Below are 21882 nucleotides of genomic sequence, written 5' to 3' on the forward strand. Positions count from 1 at the left end.
AGAGAGAGAGTTCATCTTATTCATTACTGAATATATGGACAGATTTAGTGTTCTGATGGTTAAGCACCACATCTTCGAGCCTCAGTTTCCCAGCTATGTGTATCTATATTATATCCCCCCACCCAATCTGGGGGATACAATGACCTCTCAAATAGACAAGGCCCATTGGCATCTGAGTTCCCCACTGAGTTACGATCACTTCTTATTCATTGTAAATATCCAGTTTATTGGTTCCATAAAAACTGTGTTCATTTGTTAATGTAAAGTGACCGTGTTTTCGTGCAGTGGAGTGTTCCGGTGAAGTGAATACAGCCAGCTCTGCACTGCCCAAGGATGAGATCCTTCAAAGGAAGCAACATCACCTCTTTTCAGCTTTCCCTCAACAAGATGGAAGCTTGGCAACACTTAGTTTTGACCCAGTGCTTTCCAACAAAGCTCAAAGCATTAACTCTCCAGTTACAGATGAGCAAAATGTTCCAAACTGTATACTCAGTACCTGAGAGCATCATTATTCGAGGCTGAAAAATTGTAACATAGGAACAGATACTAATTAGAATCTAAGAACTTAGAATGTGTTAACGCCACACATTCTTTGCCTGTGAATGCACGGTATTTGAATGTACATATGTTCGCGCGCGCATCCACATGGGTTTGAATGCACAAGGAGGTCAGAGGTTGTTATCAGTGTCTTTCTCTATCACTCTCCATCTTATGTTTTGAGACAAGGTTGCTCCCCACATCTCTCTCTGAACCATTTTTATTAGACTGTCTTGCCAGCACATCATCAGGATCCCTCATCCCTGCTCTTGACTTCCAGCCCCAGGGTTACAGCTATGCACTGCCAGGCATGGCTTTTAGGTGGGTGCTGTGGATTCAGATTCAGGGGAGCAGCGGGATCACAGGGAAACTGTCTGTCAGTGTGAAACAGCGGCTGCGGAGATTCGTTTTGGCTTATGCTTTCGGAGGTGTCAGTCCATGGTCTTGCTTCTCACGGTCCCATAGTAGAACTGAAAAGCCAAGGAAGTCGCACCCCTTGGGCAGCTGAAAGGCAAAGGACAGTCCTGGTCCCCAAACTTCAAAGATTTGTTTTCAATTGCCTAAATTCCTTCTACTAGGCCCCACTTTGCAAAGATCTCACAATAACTCCAGGAGTGCACAGACTGCTGACCAGGCCTCAGTACCAGAGCTTCCCAGGGACACATATCCAGACGACATCACCAAAAACAGCCAATAGGAGGGGCTTGTTTCATGTTTGCTCTCCATTCCTTGTGATGTCCTAGCAAGTCTTTGATGCTGTGTAGTCAGGCAATTAACTGGATCAAACCTGATTTTCAGTATACATTCATCATCGAGTCAATCATGTCTAGGAGGTCCTTGTGGTGTATGGGTCAGGAGTTCAAGGCCAGCTTGAGCTACATAGTAAGTTCAAGGCCTGCCAGGACTCTATTAGGCTAGGTCTCAAGGGGAAGAAAGAAGAAAGAAAACATTTTTTTTTTTTTTGCAGCTGTTTCACCCTTCCCATATGGAGTAAAATGCATGAGATTTGCTGTGGCTATTTCCTTCAAAAGCAAAATAACATTTGCTTAGCTTCTTGGGGTTGAAATTATACTCTGGATGGCTGAAATCGCCTGCTAATTAGCTGTCAGGCAAGGATGAATATGCTGAATTTAATTTTTTGAAATGGAATGAAGCAAACACCACATGCACGCTAATGCCAACGCGCATTAATGTGACTGGATTCTGCTTGCCATCTCTCTCACTGAATCAAAATGTTTACTTACACCTCGGCTGGGTGAATCACAGAATATTTGGGAGTGAAATCAGTGCTCAGAAGGTTTGTTCAACGCTAACACTTTCTCAGCTTGTTTCAAGATCAGAGCGACCTTCCTGTGCTACAGAAAATATTATTTATTGATGGGGGATACAATTTCATTAAGGACAAGATGGAGCTACTTAATATGACCAATAAAAATGAACCCAGGGGCCTGGATAGCAAAATATCTCAAAATGTAAATCACCACAGCAAGACACAAGCTTTTAACCACTTTAATTGGTAGAATGATAATTGGTATGCAATAGATCTTACAACAAATGTAGATATGATGTCATCAAATATCAAAGATGTTGCACACCTTCTCAGCTTTCAACAGTGTCAGCTAACTTAGTCCAAGAGAGAAATGTGGCAAAGGGCGAATATCAGCTAACCTTTCCAGGATCAAAGTTGAAATGGTACATCCATTTGCCTTCAAAAGAAGGTTAAAGGCAAAGGTGAATCGACGTGCAAATTAGCATCCGGACCATTCGCAAGTTTTCAAGATGCACAGGATTGAACCATGCACCCTTGCAAGCAAGATGAAGGGCAAACAGATCACATTAGACAACGGTCTACTCCTCGGAGACCTCGGGGTGTACGAGCCAGAGGTCTTCTGCCATTAGTGCTCAGGCATCCCTGAACCTGGATCCTGATGCATGCCTCTGAGACCTGTGTCCTGGGCCATCTTTACAGTCAGAGGGGAGACCATCCTTTGTGGTTCCAGGCCAGGTGACCCTGCATCATGCAAGTGCATGGGAGGGAAGTTCAGAGCGCTGATGGCCATCGGATGTGGCCATGACATTAACTGGAGCTTATAGGATAAGTAAAAATGACACGCCAGTATAACAGCACATAAGAAACTGAGATCACTTATATATCTATATAATACTTGAAATGTCCATAAATAGCTTCTCTCCAGAAAATGAAAACACTGTTGACACAATTTCATTAATCCTCACAATATGTCTGTGAGTTAGGAAGGGGCGAGACTACTCAGAAGGCATCACCCCCATTTTATAAATGAAGACACAGCTGTGCAGGGAGGACTGGGGGTCCCACCAGGGTCCCAGGAAAAGAAAGCAGAGTTGCATATCATTCTCTGGTTACTTGCAGTCCATTGAGAAGAGGCTCCTAGCTCGCTTTCTGCTCCGGCTTTCTCTCTAAAGCATAGAGCCAGTCCTATCCATGATGGGGCGTGACTATTTAGATTCACTAGGGCCACTAATTTCCCTTGTACAGACTTGAACTAACTCTCCCTGAGGTAAAGGATATCAATTATTGGCATATACGTCAGAGGTGTGTGTGTGTGTGTGTGTGTGTGTGTGTGTGTGTGGCAACATTTGTAGAATAAAGATGCTGGGATCTCTCTAGACCAATTAAACAGAAGAAAAATATATTTGGCAAAGTAAATTCTCACATGTACATATTTTATACTATCAAGCAAAGCAAGGGTCATGCTTTGAGTTTTGAGGGGATGCTGTCACCTCACTGCGTATGACTGTGCTGTGTTTTGCTGGAAGCAATTGGAAGTTAACCAGAGCAAAAGCAGTCACGTGTTCATGCACAATGGCATCCTTTGGCGCTAAAAAAAAAATTCTGTGTCCTTGGTTTCTAACAGGTGAGGGCTCTGGGAGGGAAGCTGGTTCCTCTGGCCTAGGACTGATCCCGGAAGGGATTCCTGAAGTACAGTCTCCTAAAGTGTTTCATGGAGAGCTTTGTGTCATGTGTCAAAAAGGTTTTGGGCTGGTGGAGGAAAATGAGATGTAGAATGCCCTGTCCTTTGCCTAACTGGAGACCTGTGAAGCGATCAGGCAACAATGAGGGACAGCTGTTAATGTCAAGCTTGGCCAGAGGGCATACCCTTGTAGTTTTTATGAGGAGGTTCGTGTGTGTGTGTGTGTGTGTGTGTGTGTGTCTGTGTGTGTGTATCTGTGTGTCTGTGTGTGCGCACACATGCGCGCGCCCTTGTCTGTTCATATTCAGGGTTATCTTAATCTCTGCGAACCCCTCTCTGCTTGCAGATGACCTCTGATGATCGCTCTTTCCTTTTGGCACCTCTGAGATTTAGGAAGATCTTTCCCCAGCACCTGGATGGCAGGTTGTGGGCAGTACCCCTATTTGTGATCTCCACACCGGAGGGGTGGATGATAGCACTAGAGTGTTCTTTTATTTATTTATTTTTTTCAACAGAATCACAGGGCAGGATCTGTCTGAGGAATTAAAAACTGATGGTTTCTTGTTCTCTGTGACATCATAGGACAACGTAACACATTTTAAGGCGCATGTTCTCTACTACATGAAATTGGGGTCTAAGATGCTGGGTCCCAGGATCAGATCTTGCTGAACAGAGGTGCAGCCCTGCAGTGAAGCTCTCTGGAAACAGCAACAATATAAAGCAACTGCACATGCCGGAAAGCAACCTATCAGTCAACGAGTGAACGCTCTGGAGAAAAAAAACATCAGTTTCACTTTGTTAAAAATGAAAGGGTTTTTACTGATGTGCGAGTGCCTTTTTACACCACAGGGACATCACAAGACATCTCGGCCTCAATGGCAGCCTTTGATGTGTTGGGTAGGAGGCTCTTTGTGGTGGCAGCTTGTCCTGTGCAAAGGAGCCACAGCCGTGTTAGTCGTGTTTCAGGATAAGCAGTAGCAGTCAAAGAATGGCCACCGGACATGTTCAAATGTCCCTGGCCGGGGTGGGTGTGGGGACAAAATCATTCCCTGAAGGTTAATAAGGGAAGTAAATGAATGCCGGTAAAGGAAAATGTCTATTTCTCAAAATTTGTTGTAGAGGATTTTGAGACTGGAGATCCAGGGGTGTTCATTTATTAAAAGGAAGAATGAGTAAGGTAGATGTTAGGGGGAATTAAAGACACGTAATTCTCGGTGTCTACCTCCTATGGAAGGATAACTGTATTTTAAAACATTATTTTAAAACAGCATATAGCCCATTCCCCACCTGTTGCTTTCTGTGTGCGAAGTGAGAGTTCTCTGGGCTCCTCCAGGATTTAGGTATCTCCCACTACCATGGGGAGTTGGCTCCTCCTTCCTTCAAGAGGGTCCCTGTGAGCTTTGGTCCCTCCCTTCTTCCCCCACCCTTATTCTCCACATTCCTCTTCCTTACTGTTCTTCAGCTCACCTCTCAGTCTCTCTTTTGAAACTGTGCTGTAACTGTTCTGAAAGCCAGTGGGCTGGGATTCCTATTGCCTTCCGGTGCCCTGGTTGGGGAATGGGCTAGGATTCCTATTGCTTTCCAGTGGCCTGCATGGGGAGAACAGGTTGAGAGCGTGCTAAGATTGGCAGCAGCCCGCTGCGCTGCTTTGCTCTTGCCTGCTGGTCTCCTCCTGGGTACAGCTGTCTTTCATCTTTCCTAATTAGGCAGCTAAGAGTTGTCTATCTGCTTGTAGGACCAAGTAGGCGTCCTGTCAGATACAGCCAGGCAAAGAAGAATTACAAAGAAATCAAGAAACCCTTGCTTCCTCCACACAGGGTGATAGCCTCCAGGGATTCCTTTCTCTTCTCCCCACTGATCCTCCATGTAATTTCCTATAGAGAAGTTTAAGAAATAACCCAAACCAAAAGTTCCCCCCAAATTAAATCCCCAACAGGGCAGCCCGAACCCTTTTCCTCAGTCCTTCCGATGGGTCTTGTGGTGGGGGCTGCAGCCACCATCTCATGGTGTCCGACCTGGTCAGTGCAAAATGGCCCGTGCCAGCTGCAAATCGGCCTCCATTGGCTTGTACAAAATGGTTCTTTTGTACCAGAAGGGGGATGTTGTAGTAGCAGCCAGAGGAGAGGGAGGAGAAAACAAAACAAAACAAAACAAAACAAAACAACCATACCAACAAAACAGGGCTTGCGATTGTCGTTCAATGAGCATCAAGTACTTGTTATTAATTCTACTGGATAAGCAGTTATAAATAAAGGACAGCTACTTCGTGTGCCCAGCCACCTTCCTTTGTTAGGAGTCGTCATAGAGAGGGTTGTTGTAGTTTCCCCAGGACCCGTAGTCATGGTCGTCCAGCAGCCTTCCGTAGGAGGAATGCCTGTGTGAGAAGAAGATGACGTCACTTGTAGATGTGCCATCTGAGGACAAGTTAATACCCCATAGCCCGAACCCCAGGATGCTCACAGGTCCGTGGGAGGGAAAGGCATGAGATTGGCCAGCAGGACAAGCCTGTACTATGCTGACCCTGGTTATCAACATCCGCCCAGGAGCCGGCCTGGCCTGGCCCTTTCTGTTGAGGTTGGCTGAGTCTTTTTCTCCTTCATCTCCAGTGCAGGAGAAGGAAGGGGAGGCTCCATCTCCACAGCCGTCCAGTAAGAAAGGAAGGGAAGGGAAGCTAGGGGCCCAGGATCCTGATGTAGGTCCTGGAGCTAATTTTCCCTAGAGTGATATCCACACAGTCACAGACGCTGCCGCTGTTACCCGTGCTCTTGGTGTCTTGTTGTCATTTGTGAAGTGAGTCTAGGCTCAGTTTTTAGTAGATCCTCAAAATCAAGACTGGGGGAAAGAAGTGTAATTGATATTCTCTGTAATTACTCTTCTTCAGCTGAACTACATGCTTCACGAGGGTAGCTATAATTTGCCTGTTATGTTTATTCATGGTTCTATTTCTGGCATCTACAAGATCTGACACACGGTAAGTTATCCATAATGGTCCGTGGAAGACACGGGAACTGACAAAGATATAGCTGGAGTTCTCACAAAAGTGCATCTCTTCACAAAGACGGGCGTTTCCCTGGGAATGGCAAGGGCATTTAAGGACTAAAATGAACGACAGAATCGAAACAACAACATAAACACGCACGTGGTGCCTCTGAGGTTCATGCTAGCGAGTGAATTCTCACACGTGTCATAGCCGCCCACAATGTCAATGCCCCACCAGAGCCTGGGTAGGCTGCCCTCTTTGCCGGACTGAGGTGACAATCAGACTCTGGGAACCTGAGGGATGAGAGCTGAACTTATACCCAGGGGGCTGAGATTGAGTTGGAAATCATGGATGCTAACTACAGCACAGAAAACCACGCCCAGTCCCTCTTCTCTCAGTCAGAGGCGAACAGTAAACAGAGTAAAAACACAATCGGAGGGACACAAAAGACCTTTGCTCCACTTCCATAGGCTACTAAAGCACTTGCCCTTCCCCTGCAGCTTACTGTCATCAGCCAGGGGTTGGCAGAGATGGCAGTTTGTTAGAAAAGGTCCTCGTTTCAGAGTTCCAGTAGAGCTCCTGCAAGGTGACTTGGTGGACCCTATCTTTATCCATGGAAACTTGAAAATACCCCACAAAACAGTCTGTTTAGAGCATCAGCTCACAATCACGTGTGTGTGGATGTGGGAAAGAGAGGTCACACAAGGAGCAGCCTAGACATGCTGCTGCCCTTTTAATACACAGGAAGAGCAGAGGCCATTTTGGTAGGTGAAGATCATGTACTAGTCATGGCCAACCGTCCACTTACTTAAAAACCTCCTGTTCCAAACCACCACTAGTTGGATAACTGAGAAACAGGAGCTGCCCCACCCCAGGCATTCTATCACTGTGTTTTAGCACAACTTTACTGCTCTAAGTCTGGAAACATATTTCTAATAACCCCATGCCTTCATTGATAGAGACCCTACTTCACCTTGAAGATAATTTAACATCTTGTGGCATTTTAATCTCTTTCATATAATTTTATTCTCATAAACTGTCAGTTTGGTCAATAGATGTATGTCCTGAGTAGGTTTTTGACCCCTTTGTTCCTTCATTTATGAAATGGACAGTTAAAAAATGCATTAAAGTTGTTAGAAGGAGGCAATGAGGTAATGGATTTTAAAGGCTTGGCACACAATAAATATTGGCCTTTGTAACTTTTATTATAATGCAACTCACACAGGCCCATGCTAAGTCTGAAGCAGGGAAACAGAGCGCCGAACTACTGAAGCTATACTCCAGACATAGGAAGAAATCTGGCTTCTGACATTCTTGTCATTTGAATCTTATAAAATGTTGCTATGGCAAAGTGAGGTCAAAGGACTAAAACTCCTCTGGTCACCAGATTTTACTACAGTGCCTGTAGTTCATTTAGGCACTTGGGACAATGCTAGCCCTGAGTTCGCTGCACTGAAAGCAAGGTGTCTACGTTACAAACATGAGGAGAATGAAGAAAAGCACCTGACTTGGCTCCTGTTTTATCACCGTTGCCTTTGACTAGTGAGTGATGTTGAGTGAGGAAAGAAATGTGAGGGATTAAAAAAAAATGGGGGGGGGGGAGTGAAAAGAGAAAAACGGGAAACGCACTGAACCTGCAGGGTTTGCTCTTAACACATTCAGGGGCCAGAACAGGAACTGAATATGTGGGGCTTCAGGTTGGACATGGGTAAATCTGAGGTTGCTGTGGACAGAGGAAGTGAAACTCAGTTGTGGGAACCTGATGAGGGAGAATAGTTGGTGGTTAGTGCCAGATCTTAAGTCATGGCCCATTTTGATTGGACGTGGTGCGCTTTCCAGAGGGGCATGTGCAGGCAGAGTCTAACATAAAAGAACAAAGTCCTCCTCAGCTAACGTTAGGAAAGGCAGACAGGAGTTTAGAGGGCTTTGTCACTATTATTTATGGGGGACCTGATAATAAAAACCTTCTTTTGACTCTGTAGGACAACATTATTCTTTATCTAATTTCCATCTGAGGAGCAGTCGGGATGAGTGACATTATTCCTGGTTAAAGGCAATTTCGTTTATGTGATTTCTCAATACAGATGAGTACCTGCCCTGTGTTTTTCACTTGTTGTGAATTGATTCCTCTTAAATGAACTATCGGTAACTATCTGTACACTTAATGTGTTAAGCTTGATGTTATGGTTATAGTGTAAATATTTGAAGGCGACAGTTTATATCTAGTAGCAAAGAAATTGTGTAGATGTCAACGTGGTCAATACTAGAGAGGGTTCTGACGGCTTGTGGCAATGCTATACAAAGCTGGCAAAGTGGGGGAGAATCAGTAAAGAATTCTGGACGTCAAAGGCTCCACTTGACTTAAAGAGAGGAAGGAGGAGGAGAATTACAGCCAGACCCCATGCTACGCTGTGGCTCTGCAGCACTTAGCTCAGAGCCCACAGTGTCCCCAGTCAATGGCACCACCTTCTCATCTGTACTTCTACTGTGCACAAGGTTCAGTTACCTAAAGGCAGAACCTGAGAGGGAAAAGATGGACTAGTCTCTTGTTTCACCTTCTCATCTTCTTGTCATTTCTTTATTGTCCTTGATGCCAAGTGTGGTGCTTCACGTTCTTAGAGTTTAAACAAATATTTTTAGAAAATCCCTGCTGGCTTTCCAAGGGCACATCCCAGCTCTTGGCAAAGCCTCCACCTGAGTGAATGAATACACCCCACTCTTTTGGCAGGGGAGACCCACTTGTCAATCATCAGTGCTTACCATGAGCTAAGCAGGAAGGAAACACAGACATTATGAGAGGGCTTATTTCAGGGAAAATGCCACGCTCGTTAGCCATCGGTAATTAAGCTCTGACTTCCATTAGCATTAGGTGTCTGGTGTGGTGATCACTGTCTCTTTTTTCAGTTTAGTACAGTGGCTCTAATGACCACATAAGGGACCCGATTTTGGAAACCTAGGGACACCTTGATACACTTAAATCAAGGTGTGAATACCTGTCTTCAGGGACCTTGCATTCTAAGATGGGGCATAATAGCTATGTTACAAATAATTATCTGGTAGGTGGGATAAATGTCATGGGGAAAATAAAGCAAGGCATGAGGCGTTCCCAGTGGGAGGGGGGTTTGCCGTTCTGAATGGTGACCGAGAAGGACTCATGAAGGCGTCATTTGAGTAGACACCTGAGGAGACTAGGGATGAGTCCCATGGACGTCTGGAACACACCCTAAAGACAGAAGTGGGAATGAGAGCATTCCCTCACTGGGGAAGGAACACCCAAGACATCTTTGCTGCATCTACCAGGTCCCTGTTAAAAAGACAATCGACTTTTCATATCGAATGTTTCAATTCATGGAAAATTGAATATTGCAGGCGGCCATGACAGTGGCGCCCGTCAGCATCGTCCAAAGTCTGTGCTTTGCGTAACGATCTGTCCAAGTCAGGACACTAATGTTCTGGGGCAGGGTTTTAAAGCGAAGAAAACTGAGGCCACGGGGCCAGGCACTGTTACTGCAGCAAGTTAGTGGTAGAGTTTACAGAGTATACCGTTCTGTCTCTTTCTACCAAAATCCCCACCATGGGCACATTTCCAAACATCATTATTTCCAAACATATCTTCCAGCAGCCAATCAGCTTCACACTACAGTTAGCTATCCGTGAGACACCATCCCACAGTCAGACCATCCCCACAGATGAGGGCCAGAGACCCAGCTTTGGAGAAGCAGTCAGTGAAAGCCTGTGTGGATTACACAAGTGGCTCCCACTTCCCCACAGCTACACCCCGACAGGTGAACCAGCCTCTAAGATTACTCTTGCTGTTGACCAACTGTGAGTTATATTCTAAAGCTCTCATTTCATACTTGGATGGGGGACCAGAGGCTTTTTATGGCTCCAGTGGCAGAGGCTGGAGCCCATGGTTATCTCCTGGAAAGGAAGTGGAAGGCAGCTGGAAGGTGCATCCAGGAACTCGGTATGGAGAGGGTGAGGAAGAAGCTACAAGAGGAGGCCGCTCTAGAGCCAGGCAATGTGGGAATTAAAAACCTGGATAAGCCAAACACCCCTCCGTTCATTCAGTCACTGAGGCGTGAAGGGACAGGGCTGTGCATCTGGGGGAACCTCCACAGCCAAGTGTCTCTTAGAAGTGTCAGGATACAAGGATAAAGCAGAATTATTCGAAGTATGATTCTTGGACCATCGGCATCGGCATCCTCGGTGAGTTAGCTAGAAATGCAGATGTAAGGACCCCGTCTGGAGCTCCGAATTGTATTTTATTCTGGAGAGCCCAGAAAGCCACAGAGGTGGAAAACAAATGAACTAGACCCCCAGAACTCCAAAAGCTAACCTGAAAAATAGCATGCGGACGACAAATTCTAAAGGACCCTGTCCTTGGCAGCTGGCCAGGGCTTGTCGGAAAACCCAAGAACAAGCAGAAGCTGTCTGCGGTCACCGCGAGACACAAAGCAAGGCAGCGGACCTCTAACAAAGACACGCGGAGAGCCAGGCCCCGCTGTGTCTAAAAATCAAGATGGCATGAATCTTTGTGAAAGGTTAGCAGCACACCTAATCACCGTGCCAGCCACTTCTGCAGATGTGGGCTCTTGTGTGGGGCGCTTATCTCCTAGCGGAGCAGATTTGAGCCATTTCAACAAAACACAACTGACTTACAGCACTCTTCAATCATCACTAATTAAAGGCACCCTCCTGCATGAGGTAGGGAGGGCTTTTGCTTCCCATTAAATTTGCAAATGAGCCTTGGAGTGGAGACTGCCTGGGACCGTTTCCGTTTATGAATGTCTACCACAGACGCAACCTCGTTGACGGACGAAGAGCATCACAAGGAAGTTGCCACACAGCGTAGTCACATGACTGTGAATTCTTTGTGACCACCAAGTGGGGACTCCAAGGACATAATCATTCCTCCAGTCTCTTGCTGGAATCTACCATCTCACCGAGCATCCCGTGAGATGCTGAGTTCTGAGAACGATGGGTAACACAGCAATCAGTCGCTCCCTCCACTGAACATGCGCAGGTTTCCCAGTTTAATCCTCCAAAATCCGGAGTTAAGTGTCTCATTGTGGGCCCATTTTACAAAGAAAGACAGTGCAGACTGAGGCGCTTGTCCACAGGTTCTATGCTAACTACCAAGCTACGGCCTCTTCGGCACCCGATTCCCCCCTCATTCCAACGTCAAGACAAGCTCGACAGCTGCAGGAGAAAGGCCAGTGTGGGCTGAGCATGGGTGCCGAGCTCCTGTTCTCCCCTTCCACATGAAACTCCTGCTGGTCAAGACGGGTCCATAGCAGGAGAGCTTTCAGAAAGTTCTGGAAGGTCAGTTTTATAAGCCACATCCTATGAAGGCTCCGGGTATTAAAAGATACGGTATTCCAGGCAGCAGATACTGTGATAAGACAGGAGGTCAGAGGTCACTGGAGAACAGCCGTGTGAAAACAAACAGCTAATGAGTTTACTGATGCCTTTGGTGGAAACGAGCCCTTGGGGAGAAAGGGAACAGTAAAGCCCCCTCAGCAGAGTGGGGATGTGAGGCTCCCTTTTCCAGTGGTTTTGCACTCGCAGGGACATTGGCTGTGCCAGGGCTGTAGCCTGTGGGTATAGGCTGTAAGTTAATTGCTCCTGCGTGACCTGGGATTTCAGTTGGTAGCCAGGTGATAAGAGTCCCCCAGATAAGAGAACACTTGCATGCTATTGTCCTTAGGAATATGAGATGATAGAAACAAAACAAATTTCTAGGCAAAGTGAAACCTAATGTTACCTATATGCACACACACACATATGTACACACACATACTCATATATACATACACACATATACAACATATACACACACATAGGGAGGTGCAGACATCAGTGGAGCTGACTATATTTTTGATGAAGGCTCAGTCAGAGGTATTTTCCAAGAATCTGGCAAGATAACACTTGAAGGGGTTTTAGCATGGTCTAAGACTCATGAAAACAATTAACCTACTTATATCACCACCTTCCCTAGAAAAACATAAAGGAGAAGTAGAAAGGGGTTTTCCTTAGGGGTTTTCTAATGCTTGGACGTGACGACCTTATCCTTACATTTACGGTGCCAAATGTGGGTAGATAAATATATAAGCAGTACCTTATGCTCACGTCACGGTGGACCTTCTACGTTTGGACAAGAGAAATATGGGGAGGAAAGCAGAGATTCATTCAATTTTACCCCCAAATTTATCTGGTGTTAGGGCTGAAAGGAATATAGTTTAAAAACACATTTTTACAGAGTTTTCATCAGCGCACAGAACAATTTGTAAGGGCAAGATAGTTTTCTAAGTGTGGTCCATTCTCTGATAGAAGGACCCTGCTGCATCACTGAGAGAGTCCCATTGTTCAGAGAGATGCCTGCCACATGCCACACGGCTGGCGATCAGTAAACATTTGTGTGTGTATGTGTGTGTGTGTGTGTGTGTGTGTGTGTGTGTGATTATCTATGTATGTGTGACTACATTACCAAGATTCCCTCTAGCTCACCATTTTGGTGATGATGGCAGGACTTGTCCATTCATTCCCCGAGTATGCCCACCAAATGGTTATACCACCATTCTTCACAGGTGAGGGAGTGAGGGCTAATGATTTGCCATGCACAGGAGGCTATAAAATGGTGGGGCTGGGACTTGAACTAGCATCGCCCAGCATCTAGAATCTGAATATTTACTGTTCAAGATATTTGTTTGAAATGGTAAATTTGCTTAAAGTCAAGACAAAGAATTCTTTAGCTGATCTTTGCTAATCTTTTTTTGCATGTATGTAGAATATAGCAAGTGGGAGGACATTTGTACCAAGGTCATGCTTTTTTGGTGTTATAGTTCTGCAGAATATCATCATTAGTGAGTTGAAAAATGATTTTAATTTATCTGTAAGTTTCTCTGGCTGGGGCAGGGATATATTTTTAGCACACTCTTGTTGCAAAGTAGCAACGAAGCCACTTAACTCATAAACACAAGATATCTATAGCAGTAAACTAGTCGTGAAATAGAGCAGAGAGTACCACTCACAACTGCATGATTTATAAAATTAAATTTGACATTCAAAGAAATTCAGACTTAACGAAGGCAAAGAGTTTTTGTTTTTAAATCCAGAAGAAATGTCTGTGGGCTTTTATAAAGGCTTTTGGACACTAGTAACTCAGGCCTTTTTGTTTCCATTTTCCTCGAAAACTGCCCTTTTCTGTCTTTGTGCCCTACAAGGAGGCAATACCATGAAACACTCATTCTTGATACCATTATTAGATTGATTTGATGTCAAGTGATAACGAAAGATGGGGTAATATATGGGAAGGAAGAGGAAGGCATTCCCTGATGGGACTGGGCTGGGGCGACCACAGGGGATGAGGGGCTGATGAGGGGATGTGCTCTTAGAGAAGATTAGCACAGGGGACGAGGTAGGAGCAGCAGATGCTCTGCGAGGAAGGAACTCAGCTTTGGTGACAAGAAGTAAGACAGGAGTGTGTGTGTGTGTGTGTGTGTGTGTGTGTGTGTGTGTGTGTGCGCGCGCATGCGCATATGTGTGTCTATGTCTAATGTATGTGTGTCTGTGTGTGTTTCTATGGTGTGTGTATCTGATGTGTATGTGTCTGTGCCTGATGTGTATGTATATGTGTATACGGATGTGTGTGTATCTATGTCGAATGTATGTGTGTTTGTGGCATATGTGTGTATCTGCTATGTGTGTATATGGATGTGTGGGTATCTATGTCTAATGTATGTGTGTCTGTATGGTAAATGTGTGTATTGATATGTGTGTATATGGTGTATGTGTCTATGTCTAATGTCTGTGTGTCTGTGTGTGTGTTTGTATGGTGTGTGTGTGTGTCTCGGCATGAGGAAAATGACTCTGAGGACTTCTGGATTTTTACAGAGCGATGGGAAATAAGGACAAGGCTTTGAAGAGTATTGTAACTTTCTGTCTGGCTGAGGAACATACAATCGCATCGACCCTCTATGCTCACCTTCACTTCATAGGAGGAAATGTTTCTAAAACTAACAATAAAGGGCCATAATCTGGTGCCAAAGCTCAGTGTTCTACAAAATGCTACATTTTCTTTTTAGATTTTATATTTTGGCTAGACTAATAAACATGCCTTGAATAGCTGGATTGCCAATCAATCGATGAGCATGCAGAACATCAGGACTGAGCAACCAGTGGCTCTGCCCTCTGCCCCAGCCCACAGGTGAGGGAGCCTTAATTCCCAGAGGTGTGGGGCTTCCCCAGAGCAATAATGTGATTTCAGGGCAGAGCGCCTGCACAGAGACTCCAAACTCTTGGTAAACCTTGCCCTATGACATCATTGTGCCTATTCTCATGTGTTTCCTACAAACTGTCCGTCCCCGTCTAATGTGGGGTTAGTTTACTGCCACATTCACTTCCCTGACAGTACTTCTGAGGGATGAGATGCCCACCACAGAGCAAGCCCATGGCAAAACAGCCTTCATCCTGGAGCCTCGGGGGAATCTTGCTCTTTTCAAGAAGGAGGGAGTGTCTCACCTGATCTTTAGGTATGCCGCGGCTCCAAACACCAACAACACCACGGCGATGACTGTCACAGTGATGGCGGCGATACTGCCTGTAAGGGAAAGGGCCAGAAAAGATAATTGAAGAGTTAGCTTGGTGATCCTTAGAGTACCCAATATCTAACCACATCTCCTCTGGGAGAGGAGAAAGCTATTTACCTCAGACCATTCTGCTGGAAGTTAGAACAAGAACAAAAGCCGGGACTTCAATTCTGTTGCTGAACTTAAAACGAAACGAAACAAAACAAAACAAGGCAACAAAGTGAGTTTCAGTGAACAGTCAATACTTATTTTAACATTTATCATGACGTGTTAGAAGCTCTGGACTATGAAGGGCAGCGCACAGTGATATCTCAGAGTCCTTTGTAGAATCATGGGGTCAGCTGCCAGCACTGCTGTGTGCAGGGCGAGGAGGTTCTAAGTCTCCCAATGTCCTCCTTCTCCTTTGTCATCGGGTCCCTTGTGAAAGATTGGGAGAAAAGTGTCCTATTCAAGCGCCACTATGAAGTAATGCAGCTGAATTAAAAAACAAAACAAAACTGGAACCACACAGCTGTCTTAGTAGTGTCCACTTTGAAGAGAGACATGCAAATTTCCCGGATGCCATCAGATCAAAGCATCAGAAAAAAGCACCAATGCTTCTCTTTGAGATGTATGGTCAGCTTCCATATTTAACCAGTAAATTTGGACTGTAGAGAATGAAGTCAAGTTTGGTATGCAATAAGGTCAACTGCTCAGGGAATACTTTTGTTGTCATTGCTGTAGCAACAGTTATAAAGGGATGCAAACGCTTTCTGCTACAGTTTGAATCTGATTCCTAAAGCAATATTAATGGAAGGTAAATAGAGAGGTAGACAGATCATATAAAAATAGCCACCCTGGCTCCAAATACATCTTTGGAGTACAGCACCCTTTTTGTATGAGTTTTTGACTAACAATGTATATACTTTTTTTTTATTCTATGTTAGAAGTGTTAATGACCCATTAGATTCCTGTCCTCAAATATTTCAGAAGACTTTTGGTGTAATACAACTGCTTACTCTTTTAGTACACTACTTACAGATTCAACAAGTGAATGGAGCTGTTCTTAAAGGCCTGGGAAAAAGCCGAGAGATCTGGACTGAAATATGTAGACGTGTATGTGTATGTGTGTGTGTGTGTGTGTGTGTGTGTGTGTGTGTGTGAACACGCACGCATATGCATGTATGCCATACACACACACCTGAATAACCGTGATTGACTGTGTGATCAGGAGCTATTTAGTCAGCTGGATTGACTTGTGTGTTTTGCTCATCTCACGTGATTTTATCACAGGTAAATAGATGTCACACATACCAGTCTGAAGAACTGTTCAATGCATGATTCTGGACCATTTCCTCTCTCTTGCACATGAATCTCCCCCACATCCTTAACGATTTATCAGTCGTGAGCTATTTGGCACCTCTTTTATTTCCAGCTTCCTTCCATGAAAGGCTTTGTGCTCACTGTTTTCTCTACCAGCCCTTCTACTTTCAGAAGTAGGGCGGGGCCAAGCAGCAAAGCCACTGCTTAACTCTTTAGCAATCCCCTTCAAGTTTTAGGTGAAAGGCTACTTCAGGCATCGGCATGCCTAGTGGTTACAGGGGAGAACCAAGGGTCATTGCTAACTTGAAGACAATGAGGAGAGCTTGCTGTTTCCATGGAGACTGGCCACATCAACCATGGCAGAGCACACAACTCCAGGACAGCTCGGGTCTCCACGTCTTCGCTTTTAGAAGGCTTTTGAGCCAGATGAGCGCAATCATCAGCGCAGTTATCTCTCCCTTTTGATGGCATTAGGAAGATCGTGGTGTCGATTGCCGCAACATACAGATCTGGCCAAGTGGAGAAAGCCCGAGGTCACGTCCTCTGAGGAAAACACTCCACTCCTGGTTAGAAAGGCAGCTCTTAGTTTCTTGGCCTCCAAAGTGTGCTGAAATTAGAACAATCCAAAGTTCACAGAAGCCTCTTATGAACTCTGATGAAAGCTTTCAAAGGGAGGGTTAGAACCACAAGGTAAGCTGAGGGGGGCATTTGACGATTGAGAAGGATGCAGTCATTGTGATTAGGTGCAGTTTTTTTTTTTTTAAAAAAAAACTCACCCTTTTAATTTACCCCAAGGCTCCTTTTCCAAAAAGAAAGGAATATAGCAGGCTCCACTAAGACTTCAACCATCCTAAGACTAGTTTCATGTGGGACACTGTAGGTCTAACCTTCTTCAAGGTGTCAATCTCCTCTACCTCTGCTATCTACCCAGCTTATTTCTACACCACTCCTTTTTAAATAAACCAGGCAGTTCCCCCAACTTAAGCGCTGTTCTTTTTGTGTGTGTGGAGAGAGCAAGTGACAGAGTGTCCTGCTTCTTCTCCACTCCAGCTCCAGGAAAAGGTTCAGATCTTCAAGGCTACCCTTCCGTGGCCGCAGGTGTCATCATCGTTATTACCAGAGACGGAGGTTACCGTTGACTTTTTCTTGGTAGTCTCCTGGGGGACGCTGGGTCAAGGGCCCTCTAGAGAGTTGGTTCCACCAATGGGAAGCAAAAGTATAAGGTAAAATGGTTTGTGCTGAAGTTTGGGATCTTTTCATGAGCCGCCCTCTACACCTCCATTCCTGCCCCATCCTCACCCTGAGAGTTGGAGTCTTCTGGAAGGAGATTTAGCCTGAGCCTTGAAGAATCTGTGTTCTGAGCTTTCCCTCAGCAGCTGTCTGGCCTGGCCTGGGAAGCCCCACTTGGTGGTGGTGGTGGTGGTGGTGTGTGTGTGTGTGTGTGTGTGTGTGAGAGAGAGAGAGAGAGAGAGAGAGAGAGAGAGAGAGAGAGAGAGAGAGAAAGAGAGAGAGAGAGAGAGAGAGAGAGAGAGAGCTGCTGAGCTCCTTAGAGCACTGCTTTCTGTGGTAATTGTAAGGTTTTTTTTCCCCTTGTGCAAACAAATGCTGCTCCCCCAACTTTCGTGTAAACTAACCTGGAATTCCTCTTGTCATCTTATTCTCCTTTTTATTTTATTTTTTCCAAGATGGGATAAGGAGAAGAAAGAGGAGGAAGGGTTGTGGGGAAAGCTTTGCCCACAAGGGATGTACAGGACCTCACAGACTCTATGCTAAGAAAGGGCCTGGGGAAGTTTGCTGGCGCTTTTCTTCCTTCTCGGGATCCATTATTTACTGAGCAGGTGTGACTCACGCAGTAAAGCTGTGGGATGGGCAGACGTGGGAGAATCCGAGGAAACATAGCTGCACATCGTGTAAGCCAAAGTACAAGCGTGTACTGTGCCAACATGTTCTGCCCAACCAAAGAGCTCATGAGGATCCAGAAACCAAAGCTTCCGTGAAGTTCATGCCATCTCAAAGCTGGGATTTCTCAAAGAGTCGCTTCTTGTCACTTGTATAATCCCCAGAATGAGAACAAAGGGGCTCAAGGACAAGGACAGCTCCCGTCCTTTGCAGGCGATTACTTTGGGCCAGTTCTTGACCAAGAAGGTTACGCCTCTCATTTAATGCTTTTTTATGAGCTGAACGAATGCACTCTTGTTTTATAGATGAGGAAGCTGAGGCCTAGGAAGACAGAGACGTTGATTAAAGTTTTACATTTGGCAACTCACGGAGCTGAGTACCATGTGAACCCAGAGTTTATTTCATCTTTTGAGTTGCGGTCATCACCACGCTAGTTGCTTCCTGTAGCCCATTCCATGGATGATTTGGCTCTTGCCTTCTTGGTTTATTTGTTTGATTTGTTTTTGTCTTCTCCCTCTATGACATAACTACGTATGAAGGCCTCTGAGGTGCTCTTCCCGACGGACGCTCTGGACTAACTAATAACGTGGCTCCTGCTGCCAAACACTGGTTGTGGTTTTGAGCTTCTTTTGGCCGATTCTAATCATAGCCATCTTGCATCTTCTTTCAGCCTTGGCATATTTTTAGCACCAGGCACTGTCTCCAGCCCACGGTAGGCACTTAACTCTTTCCTTCAGTGTTGAATTACTCATTGTGATGCCGGCAAGGAACATGATAACCAGAAGTTTCGATCCCAGTCACGGCACTAAGGATGTTCTTGAACACAGACAGGCTTTGCACCTCTTCATCCTGAACCCTCGGGTCTCAGTCTTATCCAATCACCTGCTTCTAGGACTCCATCCTGCCCCACTCTGGACCTTCACCCCCACACTATATAACGATGAGTCTCAATGGGTGGCTGGAAGAGAGTTAATTTAGTAATAATTGACTAGAGATGGATTAGACCTGTGCAAGAGCCATAGCAAATTCCTTAAAGGACATGTCCCTGCTGAGATTTGGCCAGACACTGCTCCCTTTGTCAATGACTAGCGGCAGTCCTGGAACAAACATTTTAAGGGGCTTCTCTCTCCACGCTTGTCTCTAACCCACAGATGGGTGGACTTTCTCGCCCCAAACTCAAGGGTTCTTCCTATGTCTGTGCTACCTCCTGTATCCCCACTTTTAGAATTTTCTCCTTGAGTGAACTCCCCACCCAAGTTAATAAAAAAGAAGCCTTTCATTTGAAGTTTTTATTGGGAATATTTGCCAAATGCACCCAGAATGCAAATGCTGGGGCATGGTAGGGTGAATCTAAATATGCTGTGAACACACTTGACCAGTGCTTTCGCGGGTGTTGCTTACGAACACAGGGGGTGGGACAGGCAATGGAGGAGTGTCCAAGGGTGAGGAAAAGAAGAGTGCTTAGCTCCTGTCCATTGTTTGACACGTGAGCCACATAGTCAGAGAATTTGGCTCACATTGTGTGAGTGCCTGGCCCAGGTCCTGGGTGTGTGGACACACTCCTACTGTATTATAGCAGAGTGTGAACTCTTGACACAGAAATGGGCACACATTCCTGTTGTATTTAAGGAGAGTGTGAGTGCCTGACCCGTGTCTGGGTGTGTGCACACACTCCTACTGTATTTAAGTAGAGTGTGAGCGCCTGACCTGTGTCCTGGGCGTGTGCCCATGCTCCTGCTACATTTAAGCAGACTCATTAACAGCTCTCTCAACTGTTCTTCAGGATTATCATGCTTTCCTTCCTTCTTCCTGGTTCAAAAAGTCAGGGAGAAAGAGACAGGAACAGGTGGCCACTTAGAGTGTGTGACAGCTCCTTCACTGGTCACCAGGAACCCAGGGGCACTTTGCCTTGAGTTCTTTCTTGCTCTTTCAAAGTGTCTGTCTCTGCGTGTGTTGGGGGAGGGGTTGAGTCCCAGAACTGTGTGTGCCTTAGATTTCCATTTATTATGGTATGCTCTTTCAGCTTTGCAGAAGCGCTGTCCTTCTTCCTAATATCAACGGTAAAATAGTAAGCAAGCGAGGTTACTATAAGCAACAGCAGCTAATGCTTCCTTGCTCCCAACTCTGTAAGCTTCAGCATTTCAATGCATCTGTTCCTCATAAGAACTCTGTAAACTAAGTGCTTTTGTTATCCCCACTTTAACGATGGATAAACTGAGGACAGAGGCATAGGGCCCCAGACTATGATGGTAGCTAGAAGGACCCGTTACAAAGGACATGCTGGCTCGGAATCTATGCTGCTACCCACTAACTGCTCTGGCCACCTTCACTGGAGTGCTAGAGCTGGGAAGGCATTAGGTCAAGTCTGTGCTCTGGATGTCTTGTCTGCTTCCAATGGCTCTCTGGAGTCAAGGTCTAATTTGGGACTGTGTAGTAGTTTGGGTCCTGCTATAGGCACTGTGAAGAGGAGTCAAAGTGCAGGAACAACTGGATATTAAATAACCCTGCAACTGACAGGGTTATTAATAATTAATAACGGCAACTGACACGTCTCTGGTGGTGATATGTGTGCTGGGAAGAGGACTAATTAGAAGCAGCCACAAGTCACAGGACAGCAGGTTAAGATACAAGCACTGGTTTTGAGCACATGTGTGTGAGTGTATGTATGTGCATGCATTCACATACACCCACATTGTATGTGTCCCCCAAAATAACTGCTTATATTTCTGCCAGATGTGCAGTGCAGCGGTCATCCCACAGCACCCACGAAGGACCGGTATTATAATCCTCCACAGACACAGAAATCAAGGGATTCAAGTTCCTTATAGAAAACGGAAGAGTATTTGAATATAGTCTATGCACATCTTCCATATACTGTAAATTGCCTTTGGACTAACCAGCCAAGTGTAGAGGTTATGTCAATAGTCAGTAGACTACATTGACTAGGGGAAAAATATTTGTTCATGTTCAGTACGGACTCTTTTGTTGCTCACAACTTTCCGATAGGGGTCTATGTCATCTGTTTGGTGGTGGAAATGATGGGATGTATATTGAGTAGGATGAGAAGAGAGAGCAAAAAAATTTCCTCATTCCTCATATACCTAAATGGATGGTATCTTTGAACTACTGAAGGTCATGTTGACTTCAGGAAAAGGATCCTGCTTGACTCAGACCTTTTCCTCTCTTACTCTACTCCATGTTGTGGGAGCTAAATTTGTTTCCGTTCCGACGACAACAAAAAAAAAAAGGAGTTTTGAGTGAACTCCTTGGTCTCAAAGACTGCTTTGGATGAACTCTGGACTTCCTCTTGCTCTAGGAATGTAGAATAGAAAAAAACAGGCCAGTGGCTTGCCGAGGCAAGCAACAGTGTCTGGGAACCACACAGGAGAGTCCAGGTTTGGATTGGCAGATAGGGAGGGAAGTAGGGAGGTAGCCAATGCCAAACTTGGTGTTTCTACCTGTAACTGAGAGAGATGGGTCAGGAAAAGTTGGAACAAGTCTTGAGAAGAGGTGAGAATGAATCATTTCTCTGTGTGGGCAGGATTTGGACAGACAGCTAAGGAGGCATGAGGTAGGAGCTAGCTAGGAAGAGAGCAGACACCTAACATTTCCGCATCAGCCC

At 45.4% G+C, this 21882-nt stretch overlaps 1 protein-coding gene across 1 annotated transcript in view; it reads right to left on the reverse strand.

Moving 5' to 3' along the window:
* Positions 1-2030: 2030 nt before the first annotated feature.
* Positions 2031-21882, reverse strand: part of Parm1 (prostate androgen-regulated mucin-like protein 1) — a 97363-nt gene continuing 77511 nt past the window's right edge. The window contains exons 3-4 of the mRNA XM_048425455.3: positions 14992-15070; positions 2031-5862 (exon numbers count right to left, since the gene is read on the reverse strand). Of these exons, the coding sequence (XP_048281412.3) occupies positions 5778-5862; positions 14992-15070 (164 nt within the window). The 3' untranslated portion in view covers positions 2031-5777. The remainder of the gene's footprint in view (positions 5863-14991; positions 15071-21882) is intronic.

The sequence above is a fragment of the Myodes glareolus genome, chromosome 8 (genome assembly GCF_982192425.1).
Source record: "Myodes glareolus chromosome 8, mMyoGla1.1, whole genome shotgun sequence".
In the NCBI taxonomy this organism is placed as follows: Eukaryota; Metazoa; Chordata; class Mammalia; order Rodentia; family Cricetidae; genus Myodes; species Myodes glareolus.